We start from the raw sequence: 16,388 nt of genomic DNA, 5'->3' as shown, positions 1-16,388 counted from the left end.
GGGTCAGGTATCCTGGATCTTCATGAATTCGGATGATTTTACCTCACAAAGGGTAATTGAATCCCCTGGAGGATGGAGCCCTGCAGCAGAGACCTGTTTCAATACTCGTATCTCTGCTGTGCTAGCTATGGTTTCCTTCTCCTTTTATAAATATATTGAGATCAATGCACTGGGCTGTGACCTGCTAACCCGTCTCATGCCACCACGCTTTACCATGAGTCAGATGTTACCCTTTTGCATGGATGTTCCAAAAAGCTTATGTTTAATGGGAAGTAATTCGTATTTTAACAAAAACTCTACTGTTGTTGGAGAGGAAATCAAATGTAGTTCCCACGAAGAAGTTCCCAGTGCCACTGGTGTAAATCACATCCATGGTGTGGGTCTGTCTGGACTCAGCCAAGGAAGTGCTATCTGACCCTGGGCCAGAGCAGCCCAGGTGAGTTGGGTTTTTTTGCCCAGTCTTCTAGTGCTGCGAGGAGATGGTGAGGGCGCAGAGCTGGCATCTCAGTCTGAGGTCCGAAAGCTGTTAAGTTCTTCCCAAAGTTTCTTGCTAAGTTCATGCTGCTGTGCTCCAGTTAAGGAAATGCAGTTTGCCAGCATCCAAAGTAATATCTGAATACTACAGAGGTTGAGCCCTTCTTGGGCTATTTCTCTTGGAAGCATGTTGTTTTCTGCCTTTTTCATCCTCTAGTTTCAACGCTATTGCTCTCTGCATTTGAATAGAGATTTTGGGGGCAAGTTCACTCTGAGGCAGGCAGCCCATAGCTTCCCCAACTTTACCTCCTCTTTGCCAAACTTTAATGCTCCTCTTTTCCGGCTTTCTGGCAATTCAGTCAAGCAAATGCAAGGCTATCATCTCCATCATTGCAACCCTCTTTCCTTTAGGTTTTGTTTACCATGGTTGCATTTGAAGCATTTCTGCCTTTCTTTGATTTTCAGGCCTCTGAAACTCTTAGAAACCAGCCGGACATGCTTAAAAAGCTTGTGTAAAAGCAGTGCTGGTCTGAGCCCTGTCTCTTATTCCCTTGGTCGCATGTGCTGTAGGTTGGCCCACACGTCAGTAGTTTCCCATGTGGGTAGATGTTTTCACTTCAACAAGGATCTCTGATTCAAGACTATCGCTGAATAACTTCAAGGCCTCCTTCACTCCTGTCTTGTGCCATTTTCCCTGCCATGCTGGATTTTCTCCTACTGTTACTGTGGTCCGTGAAGTCCAGGGAAGAAGCCCAGGCCTGACAGATACAGTTTCTCTGGTTTCATTTTTCCATTCATGTAGCCTGCTGCAGTGTTTGAATGCAGCAGCTCAAAACTGTGAACTGTTTTAAGAGTCTCTTTGCAGGCGCTAGTAAAGGTGCCCCAAATCTCAACCAGGTGCAGTGGCGTAGCCCGCGCAGGCAATGCACCTCATTCTAGGAACTGTTTTCCTCTTTCACTTTACAATTTGCTGGGAATTTCGTAGTAAAGAACCCAGGTATTTGAGTATCATGAAGCATCAGGTCCGCCTGGACTGAGACTAGGTTGTGCTGTGCCATAGTGAAATCTACAAACATGTGGTCCTAGGATGACTTTTTGATGGCATAACAGCAAAGGGAAATCTTTCCTAGATATGAGATTCACTTGCTAATCTGCAGTTCAGGCTCAGCCAGCACAATGTAACATCCAGGATAGTTTCCTCAGTCTCCCCATCCTAACATTGTCATTGACAATGCAAATTAAATGCAAGTTTGGAAGATAAGGTGCAGAAGCCGGTCTGACACTGAGACCTCTGCACAGGAAGAGCCTTCTGCCCCATGCTTCCTGTTTACGTCCCAGCAGTGGGATGTGTGGAGTTTGACTGGATCTTTGGGAACCTCCTTGCCCAGCTCAGAGCTAATGAGTTCTTGATCTGCTGGCATCAAGAAATGTTTTCATTACTCAGAACAGGCAACCCTCCACCCTGCCTGCCCCTGGGCTGCTCTACTGTCGAAGGAAGGGCCTGTGAAATCAGTAAAAGGATGTGGGAATGCAAGCAGGAGCTGGTGTTGGCATTAACAGAGTAGCTGTTGAGACTCAAGTCTGTGTATTGAGCATTATCATTGTTAACTGGTTGGACTGGAACTTGCCAATCAAACACCAGGTTGCAGCACTTCAGCAGTACATCTTTTTGATGTTTGTGCTTTAGAGGAGACAACTAGTCCAGTCTGAACCCTGTTATCTTTGCTGCATGTGAGCCCTGTGCACCCAGAGAGGCCTTTGCTGTAGTTCTGTTCTGCTTACTGCTGTTGGACTGTAACTTTGGGCAGCACCTGTACTAATTGCAGCTTGGTGCATTCCAGGTGAAACCTTTGTCCTGGGAGATGGCCTCCCAGGTCCCCTGGAACCTCGCCTGGACCCCATGGACTCTGCCTTGAACTCCGTCAATTCATCAAGCCACAGCAGGAGCTCCAGAGACTATCGTCTGCAGGGATACAGGCACCTGCACCAACCCTCTAGCCTCACTCAGGGCAGTACCTCTGCCTTGCGTAGGCTTAGCTCTGGGGGTAAGAGAGTTAAGAAGCCAGCCCTCCGATTGTAAATTTGGCAATAAAGGGCTTTTCTAACTCCAGTTACACCTTTCTAACTTCAGCAAGTACCAGAGACTGGCCTCTACACTGTTAAACAGGTAGTCTGTTAGGTTTAACAGTAGTTCTAGAGACATGGCAGATGGGTGGGTGGAAATACGGAGAGATGATGCTTGCAGGGTCAGTTATTTGCCTTAGTGACTAGATGGGGACTTGGACATCAGCAGATAGGAATGAGTAGGTAAGAGCTGAATTTGCAAGTGTGGTTAGGGGGTATATCCACTGGCGCTGTCAAAGTGATAAACGGATGTCTGAATCAGGGAGGATGGATTGGGAGTGGCCAGGGATTTGAGAACTTGATTAGGGTGGGAGCTGGGGTGGGTGTCCATGAGGATGTGTGGATGCATGAATGATACCTATAGAGTGGAGGAGTAGGGGCAGGAGAGCTGATAATTGCAGCAAATCAGCACCTGTCAAATCTAGATGTTTGCGAAGCCATGTTATAATTGTAGGTACCTAGCATCAGTAAAGATCTCTTACAAAACCAGGCCACTAATGCTTTGGTCTGTCAGCCTCGCCCCTACATCTGCGTGTACAAGTAATGCTGCACAGAAGAGCTGAAGCAACTGGCTCTGCTGATTCCAGCAATTTGAGAACGGGACTTTCGTTAACTCCTGTAGTGTTTAAAAACAACAGGATTTTGTATATGGGCTCAGTGCAACAGTAAATTCAGCCTACGCAAACATAAAATGACTTTGCCATGTTAAAGTTGCTAAAGACGGTGTTCTGCATGGGGAAGTGGTGGGAAGGAAGGGGAGAGAAGGTTCTTGGGGAAACAAGTGGGAACAGGGTATTGCATTCTGCGAAGGTGGGAAATGTTAGCAGATGGTCAAGGAAGTCGGAGAGTAAGAGTGGTGGGGCGAGTCTGAGCTGAAAGAGGGTGAGGAAAAATTGGATTTTAGGGGAAATAAAAGGGCTGGCTGTAGAAGGCTGCTCTGAAAGTAAGGCCTGAAGAGAGACAATAAGGCTTACGTCCTAGACCTGTGTCATAGGATTCTCTCGGACGTTGTTGGGAGGTGTCCTCACATTGTCTCTGCCATTGCTTCAGGAAAGGAGACTGAATAGTAGATGAAGTGTGAATAACTGCTGGAATGATGCTGCAGTCGTGCTTTAAATAACTGCTGCTGTCTTGCAATTACACCCAGGTTCAGATAGATATCTTGGATCTCGAGATGTCTCACGGCTGAACAGCCGAGACCCCTCGTCCTGGACAGTGGAGGAAGTGATGCAGTTCATACGAGAAGCTGATCCACAGCTGGGACCCCACGCTGACCTCTTTCGAAAACATGTAAATATGTCTGCATATATATATATATATATATATATATGGATACAGGACAGATCATCACATGAAGGAAATATAGGAAAGTCTGAAGAACAGCAGCACCTTGTACCAGCCAAAGTTTTTTCCTATGAAAAACATCCTCGTAAGTTCTGCTAGTATAACATTCAGGCTTGGGATTGCTCTTCCTCCAGTCACAGAGGTGAAGACATGGTAGCACAATTAAACCTTCTACTTCTGCTGCCTCTGTGCATATAGACAGTTAAACCCAGCTCTTAGCTGGGTTTGAATCTGGTATCCTTAGCACCAAAAAAAAAGAATCCATCCTGGGATCTTAAAATTCACCTTCTTGTAAGAAAACTTGTGTCCCAAGTGGAATTCATTGAGTGTGTTGCTGTCCCAGCATTCCCTATAAAAAGGGGTCCTCCAGTGTTCTCATCTGTGTGCACGTCCTTAAGTGTAAGCTGCAGACAGAACATGGAATTTGTACAATTAAAGTTACAGAAATTTTGGCAGTTCTGCATCCCAGTTCCTACCAGGCAGTTCATCTTTTCTCTGCCTTTTGATTCATTCCGTGTACCTGGTAGTACTTGTGAAGTCAGAAAAAATGTAGAAGAAAATACTTTGCATGAACTGGAAGTGGTGAAGAGCTGTGTGGTTAGGTAGTGAGTATTCCAGCCAGGCAGTTAAGCATGTTCTCAGATTGGTGTGGCAGGTCTTGAGAAGTGAGTTGTGCTGCTTGCTCGCGTGAAGTGGAACCCACACCCAGTGTTTTCCTGAGACAGTACTGAACTGACTTTGCTCTGTGTGCTGAGTGTCGTTGTTCGTTTTGCTGCTGGAGCTGTAAATCTTGTGTGTCCTGCAGATCTGTAACAGTTTTGTAAGTGGAGACCTACAGGCTCCTTCCCGAGGGAGGTAGTGCAGATCTTTCTGCTGACAGGGCTGAGACAACGCTGTCTCTTTTTTTAATCAGTTTCCATTTTAGAACCGCCAGTAACTGAAAAATATTCTGTTTAATTATATAAGAGAGTGGTCAGCCCTCTGCGGAGAGATTAAAGTCCCCCGTGTTGGCAGTCCTGGGAAAAACTTACCTTTCATTTTAAGAAGGGAAAAGCAGAACAGACTCGGTACTGGAGAATATTGGCGATCTTACCAAGTTTGAGACCTAATTGAGCATCACCATAGGACAGGGTTTTCTGTTTTGAGAGAGGTTGGAGGTTTTCTTGTTTTTCATTTATAAGTCAATTAATATTTTCTTCATGAAAGCTGGGCTATCAACAGCAGCTTGTCCACTCCAAAACTCTGGACAAGCCAGAAAAAGATAAAGGGAAGGAATACTGCAAGGGCTGTGAGGTCTGAAAATCATCCATTAGCTGGTGCTAAGTACAAAGCTATTCTGCAGTTATTTCAAGCTGCATATCCCTCCTTTCCTGAGCCTCAGCGAGGGGCACATGTGGCTCAGCAGTAAAGCATCAGACACTTTGAAAGATATGAAATTGGAATCATCCATGCTGGAGATGAGATGTTCTGTTTCTGTATTCCTCTGCCTGCTGTTTTAGAAACTCCAGAAACTCACTTTATGTATAGTGGCCTTCTCTTTGGGTTAAGAGGGTTTTTTTGTCTTTTGCCTCCATCTATGACCTTGATTTTCAGCAAGGTTATTTTTTCTCTTTTCCTATAATAAAGTCCAATGTACAAAGTGCTGTATGTGTCACAATAGGACAGGATGCTTCCCCTGTAGTGCTTTGGGGTGGCAATGCCTTTGAGAGACAGACTGTTCTTGAGCACTGCCGTTGCCTCAAGAAGGGTTGGGTGCGAGTGTGCAGGGTCAGAAAGGTTCATGATTGGAGATTTGTGAGCGCAAAAATCCTGTGCAGCCCTGATGTACAGCTAAAAGAGTTTACTCCATTTATTAGCACCCAGCCGATTCCTCTGCTTTGGAGCAGCTCATTCTCCTGATCCCTTTCTTTTCCTTGCTTCCTGTTTCCATTCAGGATTTGCTAATCCCCAGCTTGACATAGCTCATGGGTGTTTATTAGTAGAACATCCAACAGGAGGATTTCAGCAGATATCCTGGCACCACAAACTTGTCGAAGGCCTGAACCCCTGACAGGGCAGGATGCAGAGAACTGCGTGCACTGGCGATGCTACGGTTACGTGGAACCCACCTGCTTTGCTTCTGAGCTGTGGTCTCATGCCCAACAGTGCTGCTTCAGCCATTGCCTTTTTGGGCATGGCCTGGCTAAGCAGGAAGGATTTGGGCTTACAGATGTGAATGGCAGGGGTCTGCCTGGTAGGCGCTGTTTGGTGGGCTGCTTTGAGCGGCTGGGCAAATAAAAAACAGAATGAGCTGCGAGGACAAAACCCTGCCTGACTCAAGGTGACAGCAGGCGGCCGGAGCCAAAAGACACTCAGTTGTCTGGGAGCTGAGCGTCGCCCTGGGCAGTTTGGGCAATGACAGGCTGGAGAGCAGAGACAGGCTCACGTTTGTGGTGTTGTTTCTCCTTCTTACAGGAGATTGACGGGAAAGCCCTGCTCCTGCTGCGGAGTGACATGATGATGAAGTACATGGGGCTGAAGCTGGGGCCAGCCCTGAAGCTAACCTACCATATCGACAAGCTAAAGCAAGGCAAGTTCTGAGAGGACGCTTGGCAGGACGGATCCTGGAAATGCTGCTCCTGTCCATACATACGCGCACTCACCTGCAGACAGGTACGCATGCACACACACCCATTTATGCCGCAGACGGACACCTCTCAGAAACACCCCGGACTGGTGCAGGGATCCAGTCAGCCACCCACCCACTCCTTCCTCTGGCAGCCAGGCCCATGAGGCTTTTTGGAAGGAGACCGACAACCTGTTGGCCCCGGGGCTTCACACCAAACTCGAGTCATGGATGTCCTGTTGGAAGCAGAGAGACTGTCTGTGCTCCTGAGCTGGTGTTTCTCTGTGATTTCCTGGTCCCTCTACCTTGGGACTGAGGAGCTGCTCTGGATGGGAGCTTTGGCAGAGCCTTTCAGGGACTGGGCGGTTGTGCTGGATTCTCTCCTTTTTGCTCTGCTGCAGGAGTGCGTTGCTCTCACGTTTCCTAGAAACCCTGCTCTCCTGGCCTTGCCTGCTCCGGGTGGTCCTCGATTCCTGTCTCCTCAGCTCACGTCAGATGGGCAGTGGACCCCGGGGTGCTGGACGCTTTGTGCTTCACTGTGCTGTTCTGGACAGCCAGGCTGAGAGAGAGACGGCGCCTGGGATTCACCCTCAACTTTCGTAATACTATGGCTAGCTTAGAACAACAACCATCCTATACCCAGTCTTCCACAAATGGGTGGGAGCCGCAGCACATGCTGAGGTCCCACCAGCCTGCTTGCTCATCCCTGGGCATGCTCACCTCCCTTTGGAGGCAGAGCTGTCTGCCCTTAACTTTTGACCTTCCTTGTGCTGGTGACACTGGGCTGGGGATGGAGGCCTTCGTATTTATTTCTGACTGGGGAGGCCAAGGAGGAAGCGAGACTTAGGTGATGCCACGTGGCCGGCACACAGCACTGCCTGGGAGTGTGGAGCAAGCTGTGGGGAAACTCAGTGAGGTGCATGGCTGGGGTCTGGCGTACGCGTGGCAAGGACAGGCCCTCCATGCTAGCGTTTGGGTTGGCAGTGGAGGCTGGCTGGATGCTGCAGGACTCGGTCCTTCTCTCCTTTTTGTTTTGTTTTTGTTTTTGTTTTGTTTTGTTTTTTTTAAATAAGGATTTGTCTGTTTAAAGCAATGAAATGTTTTTTGTACCTGTTGTTGAACTTGCAACCCTTGGAGATTTTTAGCCAGAAATGTAAAAGTTTGTCTTTCCAGTGGGCATTCCTGGTCCTCTGGTGTTTCAGTCCGTCCCAGCCCAGCATGTGCAAGAGGGTGTTGGGTCTGGGAGTCAGAGGAGCCCAGTCTGGTGACCAGTCCTTGCGTTGCTCTTCCTGCAAGGGCTTGCCCTACCCAGGGGCACCTGTTTGTTTCAGACAGTCTAATGTATTTATTTTTGATGGCACTTGAGCAGTAATCTGCTGTCCCAAATGCGTTACTGCAGCTGCAAGAGAAGTATCTAAGTGGACGCCACCCAGCCCTTCCCGAAGCCGGGCCACCAGCTCGCGGCAGCCTGGAGCTTTCTTACCCTGGATCGCTGTGAGAGTGGCCAGGGACTCTGACGGCAACAGACTTCCTGTCCCATGCTGCAACCTTTCTATAGAAACAAGGGTTGCACAAGCCCCTGGAGCATCTTGTGCCCCAACCTGGGACAAGCCAGGGAAGAGCTGAGCTTGTCTTTACTGTTGGGAGAGTCATGGTGAAGGTCTAGAGCTGTGGGCTGTCTCATCACATGTGCACACACATGCACATACAACGCACTTATGTATGCACACACACTTCCTTTCTGCATTGACCGAAGGGTTGGGACAGGGGCGATCTACCTTGCAAGCACTTGTTTCCCTGCCGTTAGCTCACCTTCTATACGTATGAAGAAACATCTCGCACCTTCTTCCCTTCAAGCCTCAAGGGCCCAAGCCAGCAGCAGAAAGGGCTCCTGTGGTGAACAAGCCCACCAGTCTCTTGCACTGGGTTAGGTTTACCCCTAAGGGGAAAGTTGCAAAAAAAGAAAAGAAAAAAACCCAAAGTAATAAAAAGGCTTTTTGTTGTACAGCAAAGTCTCAGCTGCACTCCCTGCTGCACCAGTGTGGTCTGAGGGAGGTGGGTCTCTGGCCACCTCGCAGAGCCCTGTTGCTCACAGCACTGGCCCAGAGACACCCTCTCATTTTTACCCAATGCTGATCTCGCTGGCCCGTTGCAGACAGGTCCCCGTGCGGGGTCAGCCAGTGCTTTCCTCTGCACTTATTTTATGTTGATTTGTTTATAAATAAAAGAAAAACTAAGTTCCTCATTGCTGGTTGTGTGTGCACTGATTGGAGCGCTTGACTGGGCTTCCCAGTAGCATGTGTCCCCGTAAGCACCCGCTGCAGGCAGCTCCTCTAGGCTGGGCAGCCAGAGGATCGACCGAGGACAGGGCACGGAGCCTTGCATCAGGACAGGCAAATGACCCCCTTGGTGCTTCATCCCTGCTCCTCTGGCACTGCTTGGAGTAGAGCTTAGGGCACCCCTTAGCTCAGAAAAAAATCAGCCTAAACAATCTGATGATCAGGTGAGTAGGGGTTTTTTAGCGAAAGTAGCCAGCCAATAGCATCCGGGCCCATTGTGCCTGCACACGTTCTGCCTGCACAGCTCTGCTCAGCCCTTCTGACGTAGCCCAGCAAGGCTCGTGCTCTTTGCAGATCGGCCTCTACTTCTTAACAGGCTTGAGCATGACTGGGTGCACTGGTGAGCCTGGGTACAGAGCAAGATGGCGGCCTCCCAGGGTCTCCCTGAGCCAGTGGGGCTTGTGAGGCCCAAGTTCCTGCTTCCAGCACTGAGAGGTTGCGTGGGAGCACCAGGCAGTGGATGCGGAGCTGCGTATTGCATCTTGCAGCATTTCCCCAGCTCTCAGGGTGGCCTCTGTCTGTGGGGTGTGAAGCTGCTTGTGGGGACACGTCTGTCCCCAAGGGCCCTGGCAGCCCACAGCTTCTTCTCTCCTCCCAGTCCTCCCCAGCACTGCTGCTCCTGCAGGACTCTTGTCTCTCCACTCCTGCTTGCAGTCGCTGCCTTTCCCATGGTTGTCCCTAATCCCTGCATGCTGCAGTGCTGCTTCCCTGCTGCCAGCCTCAAAGCGGGAGCAGATCTTCTCCATGCTGCAGCGCTTCTCCCTGCTGTCCCAGAGCTGTGACCTGTGCGGGGACTGTGTTGGTGCTGAGGTCTGTTTCTACCTGAGCACATGCCCTGGCATGGGATCAGTCTGATGCCTCTGGTGACACTGGTGACTTCACAATGCACCCTGCCAAAGGCCACTGCTGGCGACTGACCCAGAGTGTCCCTAGGAGAACAACACACCTGGCCCAGGAGCTGCCGGCCCTTTGCGGTAAACGGGGCTAGGGTCCCTTGCTGTCTGAGATGCTTAGTGTGAGGAAGTGACTGGGCTTTATTCTGAGAGGGGCCAAATAGGCTGGTCCATGGACTGATCCCATCAACCCACAGCTGTGCTGCAGTGTGCTTTGCATGGAGCTCAGCCCACGCATGGAGCCGGGCTCCTGCACCCACTGCAACCCCAGCTCTGCTGAGGGTTAGGGAGGTCTTGGTGTGATTAATGGAGAAAGGCAAATATGGAGGAGGAAGCAGGCCACAGCCTGATATTTGCCAGAACATTTAGGAGACCCTCAATACGGCCTTTCCCAAAGAGGCTTTGGGAGAACTTCTGCACTTGTGTCCCACACACCCTGTTATCCTGCTGGCTTGTCCCAGGGTGATGAAACATGCCCAACTCTGTCCTGCAGGATCCTGGCCTCCTCCACACCAGAGCAGGGCTGGGGCTGAGGAGGCCAGGGCTGCTGGCAAGTGAGGCCTGCTGGGCAGGGACTTCAGTGCCTAGCCAGGCCCTGTGATGCACCACCACGTCCTGTGTCCTTGGTGCCAGCCATCCAAGGGGGATTCTGGAAAATGTACATAAAAGAATCCTGGTGAGAGCATGGCTTCTGTGTGGCATGCGGAGGGCTGGTGGCACCCAGCACAGGCCACAGGGCTGGTGGCCACAGGAATGGTGGCACAGAGCCTGGCTGGATTGAGCAGGGAGAGGGCTACTCCAGGCTCATCCTATGCTGAGAGCACCGGATTGACTGGGGTGGGGGGAGGCCACAGAGTATGCAGCCCGCCCTCCCCCTCCCCGGCCCCATGCTTGCACACAAGCATGAGCCAGAGCCTGGCCCAGCCAAGGTAGCATTTGCTGGTTTTGTGTCCTGGCTTCCTCCCAAGGGCCGTCTGAAGGACAGAGAGAGAGAGAGAGAGAGAGAGACGCCTGCTCAGGGCTACATGGCTGCTGGCAAGGTGTGACACATGGGTCCCCTGCTCTGAGGTGGGATAGAACCCAAGGCGGGTACGGCAGGGCATACGAGCTTGGCACTCATGTCTGACAGGCTCCTGTTTTGCAGGTTGGAGCCCTCCCTTGCCGCAGAAGCCTGCAGTGGGGATGCAGGGTCCCCCCTCACCTGGGCAGCGTGCGGGCAGAGCACAGCCCCTGGTGCAAATCTCTGAGCCCACCACTGCACAGATCTGCACATCTGCCCTCTGCCTCCGGATGCGGCTCGGCGGCATGTAACAGCAGATGGGTCAAATGCCACGAGCAGCCAGCCTGTGGGCATAAGGGGTGGCCCCCACCCCGGCCAGTTTCTCCCCAACACAGACCAGTGCCATGACAGTGTGTACCCCAGTGAGCCCTGTAGCCAGACAGCTGCGGGATGGAGGCAAGCCCCTGTGAGCCGCCAGCCAGCAGTGCAACAGGGGCAGAGGCATCCTTCCTGGCCCTGGGCAAGGAGGAAGCTGGAGGCATGGCCAGCTCAATGACATCAGCAGAGGAGGGACCCTCTGTGCCAGACCCCTCAGAAGGACTGGTGATGGAGACCAAAGAGGCCCCTGGCCAGCCCCACTCGCTGTACTTGGGGAACCTGAACCCACGGTACTCACCAGAGGTGCTCTGCAGCATGCTCAAGGACATCCTGGGCACAGCGGGCTTGGTCCTCCAGCGGCACCACATTGAGGTGGTAAAGAAGCCGAGGCAGGCCTACGCCTTCGTGCAGCTGGGCAGTGAAATGAGCCTTGAGCACATTGCAAAGCAGCTCCTAGTTGCTGCAGACATGGAGCAAAGCCTCATCAGGGAGCTGGTGGTCAAGGGGAAGACACTGGTGGTCGCGGAAGGCAGACGAAGGGCACCCAACTCCCAGGAGGACAGGGAGGTGGGTGCTGCTGGGATAAAGGGGAATCTAAGTGGGCCCGGAGGGCCCAGCACAGATTGGGGGGGGGGGGGGGGAGCAAGGGCTGTGCTGGGTACCTCACGCCCCTCCTGCAGCCTTGGCTTTGCCACTGTGCTGCCTTTGCTGGCACCCTTTGGGCTTGCAGTGGGCAACACTGGGACCTCAGTTCAGGTGCCTCCAGGGCCAAACGTTCCCTGCTTTGAGCACTTGCTAGTCTGCGTGGTGCTCGTAACCATGTTCCCAGCCACTTTCCTGCTTCTCTCCCATCCCCAGGACCCAAAAGCTCTCCTCAGGCATCAGGGATTTGGGGGCTCCAACACAGAGCTGGACTGCCTCCCCCCCCAATCTCTTCTTCCCAAGGGCTGTTGCTTTGGCCTAGGTCCAGCCTAGCAGTCTCCCATGCTAGACTGGCTGGAGCCCTCCCCCCAACCAGGAACAAGGTTTGAGACTGCCTCATGGAGGGAGGGCAGGGGTGGCGGGCTGTGGGTGCTACATGGCTGCATGTCTGGAATGGGGATGAGGGAAGCCTCGTCTCTTCCAAGACCAGCACGGCCCCATTGCACTCAGCCAAATCAAGAGAGTCTCTTGCAATGGCAGAGAAGGTTTGGTAGTAGGAAGTCTGCAGACCGAGCGGTTGTGTTTGGCCCTGGAGGGCTTGGCTGCAACTTGAGTCTCACACTGCTTCCCAGGTGATCTGGCTATCATCAGTCCCATGGTTTGGGCCTCCGGGGACTGCACTAGGAGCAAGGCCGTGCTCTCCAGTCCCAGCCTCACTGCTTGGTGCAAAGGTCTCTGCAGCCTGCTCCAGCAGAGAGCCCTCAAAGCTGGTCCCTAGATCTATAAAGGTGCTTGATGCTCATAAAGCAAAGGGGTTTATGCAGAGGTTTAGCTCCCAGCTCTAATTTGTGTGTGTGTGTGTCTCTCTCTCCCCCTCCCCCAACCTGGGCACAGAAGCTGGGGCTGTTGTCCCCCCGCTCCCACCCTGGATGACTCTCCTGCCCTGTCTGCTTAACCATGTCCCTCTTCCTGAATCCACAGAGTGGCTTAGCGGTGCCTGTGAGCAGCCCCCCAGCACATCGAAGCCCAGGGTCTCGCAAGCCCGGCAAGGGCAGGGCACAAGGCCTTGAGGCCACCCAGCTCAGCTCCAAGCCCTGGGGCTCCCTGGCAGCCCAGCCATCGACATTTCGGAGAGGGACTCGCTCTGACAGCGCTATAGTGCAGCAGGAAATCGTGGGCCAAGAGCGCCTCTTCTATGGGGCCTTCATGGGCAGCGAGACCAGGAATGTGGAGTTCAAGCGGGGCAGTGGGGAGTACCTGATGGGCACCCTCAAACACCACGTCCGCAAGTATGTATGCGCCTTCCTCAATAGCGAAGGTGGCAGCCTCTTCATTGGCGTGGAGGACACAGGCTTCGTGCATGGCGTCCACTGCGGGCACAGGGAAGAGGATCGCATCCGCTTGCTCATTGACTCCATCCTCAAAGGCTTTAAGCCCCAGGTGTTCCCCGACATGTACGCCCTGACCTTCATCCCTGTGGTGAAGGCAGGGGACCCAGGGACATGTCTCAAGGTGATCCGGCTGAGCGTCCAGGCACCAGGGCTGCAGGGCGAGCTGCTGCTCTATGAGACGGACCAGGGTGAAGTGTACCTGCGTCGGGACGGCAGCATCCAGGGCCCGCTCTCTGGAAGTGCCATCCAGGAGTGGTGCCGGCAGGTAACTGCCCGAGTGCTGGTGTGTCCATAGCCTCAGTGGGGGAGGATGGAGGTGATGGTGCTGGCCTGGCAGTCCCCAAGGCAGGGTGTGGGGTGGGGACTGGATCCAGGCACCTTTTCAGGTGGAGGACGCTGAGCTCTTGGTGCTGGGGCTGGTCATTCCCTGCACTGTCATGCCTTAACCAGGCCCCATGGTGACTTTGCTCTCACCTCCCCCCCCCCCCCCCCAAGGGATAAGGGCATGGATAGTAACTAGCTGGTGACACACAGTCCACCCTCACATGCTCCCTGCAGCCCTGGGGGCCCTGGCAAGCTCTGAGCTCAGCAGGGGAGCTTTTACACAGCGTGTGTGCTTGCTCCTGTCCTTATCCCTGGTGACAGTCTCAGTGAGGGGGCTGATGGATGGATCAGCCCATGACAGGCACCAGGGCACTGCTTCTTGGCACTGTCCTACTGCTGTGTCTCAGGATAGGACAGGCTGGGGGCTCTGGGGATAGTGAAAGTATCACTCAGCAGGACTGTGCCAAGTCACATGGAGGCTCCTTTTGTCTGTAAATGTAACTGTCTGATCCAGTCTTCACCTCTAAATAGTTACTACTGATGCATCCTGAGCTAATAAGATAAAACGCAGTTTCTAAAGAACATTTTAGGATAGGCAGCAAAGAAACACCCAACAAGCACAGAGCAACTGGGACATGGAAGAGACCCTGTAAACCCTCATGGCCCTAGCCATGCTGCAAGGGCTGTGCTGGGTGTGAAGGCTCTGGGCTGAGACCTTGTAGTTGATGGAGAACCAGGTCAGCACATCCTAGCCTTGCCCTGTGATCCAGGCAGCACGTACCGAACTGACTCAGAAAGGAGCTTTGAGCTACATCTTGCCTGTCCCACAGCAATGGGAGCCAGTTCAGCCCAGGTGATTTCAGGGAAAATTTTTTGGGGAGGATTTTATAGCTGAGATGCACATGAGAGGCTGCAACAGCAGGGCTGATGGGGTGAAACAGGAGCTGAGCGGTGCCATCCGGACCTGGCTGCCTGCTTCTGCCAGTCCTGGGCCATCCCCAAACCCTGCGCACTCAGAGCAGAAGAGACACCCAAGCTCTCCCTTCAAGAAGCGACAACTGGACTAGCACTTCTTGTATCCAAAATAAGTCTGCAGGGTTTGTGTCCTGGCAGGGAGCTGAGCCATCCTATACATCCAGTAGACCCCACCTCACCTCTCCCAGGGAGCAGCCTCAGCTCACGGCACTCATCTCTCTCTTGATGACTATTTAATTAACAGCTACTGAAGAAAACACAAGGACAGCCATTTTGCAAGGCTGAAAGCAGCTGATCCCCTAGCAGCAGATGCCGAAGTTTCCAGCAGGTTCCTTGCAGCCCTCCTGGCCCCCTTTTTTCTGCACCAATCCTGCCACAGCCCCGGCCTCAGTCTGGACCCTCCATAGGGAGGGAGGAAGGAGCCTGGCTGAGGCTCTTCAGGGTATAAAGCCCAGCACCGTCTCCATCAGGATGCACTTGGCATCTCTTCTTTCCCCAGAACGCTTGCAATTGCTGGTACTACTGTAGCATCACTGCTCTTGGCTGGCTCTGCTCAAGAGCAGGCAGCACCCAGCTCAAATTTTCAATGGCTGTTCAACAACCCTGCAGCAGAGGCTGAGCTGGGCCCAGAAACACACTCCCTCAAGTAAGCGCAAGGAAGACATTGTCTTAAGCCGTTAAGCCTATTTGAGATTGTTCTTCTGGTGCCTCCCTGCCACCAAACACCCTACTCGCACGCAGATAGAGCTAAGCCAGTGCAGTACCCTTAGACACATGCTCTCGCAGCTCCTTAAGGGAGGAAGTGGTGGGTATGTTTCTGCAAGGATCATTTACCAGGCTGTTCTGTGTCCGCAGAAATGGTTAGGAGAATTGAAGAAGCTGGAGGAAAGGATAGAGGTGCTGCTGAAGGAGAAGGAAAACCTACTGCAACAACTCAACCAGCTACAGAGCCCACAACCCAGGTCCAAAGTCTGCACCATTGTGTGATCAGGGCTGGAGACAGAGAAGCAAGGAGACCAGGAGCGTAAGGAAGAAAGCGCTTCCCTGCACATCAGTGGAGCCCGACTTTGCTCCAGTAAGGGCAGCAGTTGGCAATGGTGGGGTGACCTAGGCCTCATTTACAGGCAAGCGTTGCCTTGGGACTCTCATCCCCAGAGTGTCTTTGGGCACCAGGGAGCTGGTTACTTATCCCATAGCTCAGGCAATGCTCCTGCTGGGAATGCAGTAAGCAACCACAGCTTGTAGTAGATGCTGAAAGCAGCACAGTGGTGTTACTTTCTGCCCTACAGAAGCACGCATCCCAAAGAGATCGCGCTGCTCTGAGTATCTGCATGTACCTACCACCTTTTGATGAGCACTAGCAAAGCAGCTCACCAGCAGGCAGAGGAACAGGGAGGCACTTGGGCTTTGCAAGCTGTCGAGGCGCTTGGACTTTGCAAGTAGTCCACTAGGGAGAGCCAAAGGCAGCTCGTAGCATAATTCCGTAGAAAACTGCCATTTTTTTTGCCCTGCACGGATCTCATCCCTCAGTAAGCTGTAGGCTTACACCAGCCTCACCTAACTGGCAGAAATCTAGTACGTATGACTTCCTCTCTGCTGGCACAGCAGAGGCAGATCAGACACACTGCCCCAGGAGTACCTTAAACATTCGTCTTAGAGGGAGGGAAGAGGTTTTTTTGCCTACAGCCACACTCCCAAGATGACCCACCCTGAGCTCCTTCTCAGTAGTTTTCACCACTGGACTAAGAACACGGAGACAAATAAACAAAGGTTACCGATACCCTTCCTCCTTGCACATCCTTGACCAACAAATTTCCCCAGATCTGGGATGCTGAAGCCTAGCAACTTCAGCAGGGCTTCAGAAAGACATGTCTGAAAACCACTTACAAATATAGCTAA

General features: G+C 52.4%; 2 protein-coding genes across 9 annotated transcripts in view; both read left to right on the top strand.

Annotated features, from left to right (window-relative positions):
• Positions 1 to 8,792, top strand: part of SCMH1 (Scm polycomb group protein homolog 1) — an 86,752-nt gene extending 77,960 nt beyond the window's left edge. For 7 of the 8 annotated variants that reach the window (XM_068917374.1, XM_068917373.1, XM_068917368.1 and 4 more), the window contains 3 exons: positions 2,316 to 2,519; positions 3,746 to 3,888; positions 6,397 to 8,792. In XM_068917374.1, the coding sequence (XP_068773475.1) occupies positions 2,316 to 2,519; positions 3,746 to 3,888; positions 6,397 to 6,522 (473 nt within the window). In that variant the 3' untranslated portion in view covers positions 6,523 to 8,792. Of the gene's footprint in view, positions 1 to 2,315; positions 2,642 to 3,745; positions 3,889 to 6,396 lie in introns of those variants that run through there. The other variant, XR_011136001.1, reaches the window with a different exon arrangement.
• A 2,437-nt stretch (positions 8,793 to 11,229) lies between these two features.
• On the top strand, positions 11,230 to 15,476 carry SLFNL1 (schlafen like 1). Its single transcript, XM_068917828.1, has 3 exons — positions 11,230 to 11,724; positions 12,781 to 13,455; positions 15,345 to 15,476. Exons 1-3 carry the CDS (start codon positions 11,230 to 11,232, stop codon positions 15,474 to 15,476), a joined length of 1,302 nt encoding a protein of 433 aa, XP_068773929.1.
• Positions 15,477 to 16,388: the final 912 nt, after the last annotated feature.

This window comes from Struthio camelus, chromosome 23 (genome assembly GCF_040807025.1).
Source record: "Struthio camelus isolate bStrCam1 chromosome 23, bStrCam1.hap1, whole genome shotgun sequence".
NCBI lineage: Eukaryota > Metazoa > Chordata > Aves > Struthioniformes > Struthionidae > Struthio > Struthio camelus.
This window is presented reverse-complemented; position numbering and strand designations above follow the sequence as displayed.

Bases quoted from the DNA above. Each gene is read 5' to 3' on its own strand.
- SLFNL1 (XM_068917828.1), top strand. From the start codon at position 11,230: ATGGAGGCAAGCCCCTGTGAGCCGCCAGCCAGCAGTGCAACAGGGGCA. The intron at 11,725-12,780 runs GTGGGTGCTGCT...CTGAATCCACAG, and splicing joins ACTCCCAGGAGGACAGGGAG to AGTGGCTTAGCGGTGCCTGT. The intron at 13,456-15,344 runs GTAACTGCCCGA...CTGTGTCCGCAG, and splicing joins TCCAGGAGTGGTGCCGGCAG to AAATGGTTAGGAGAATTGAA.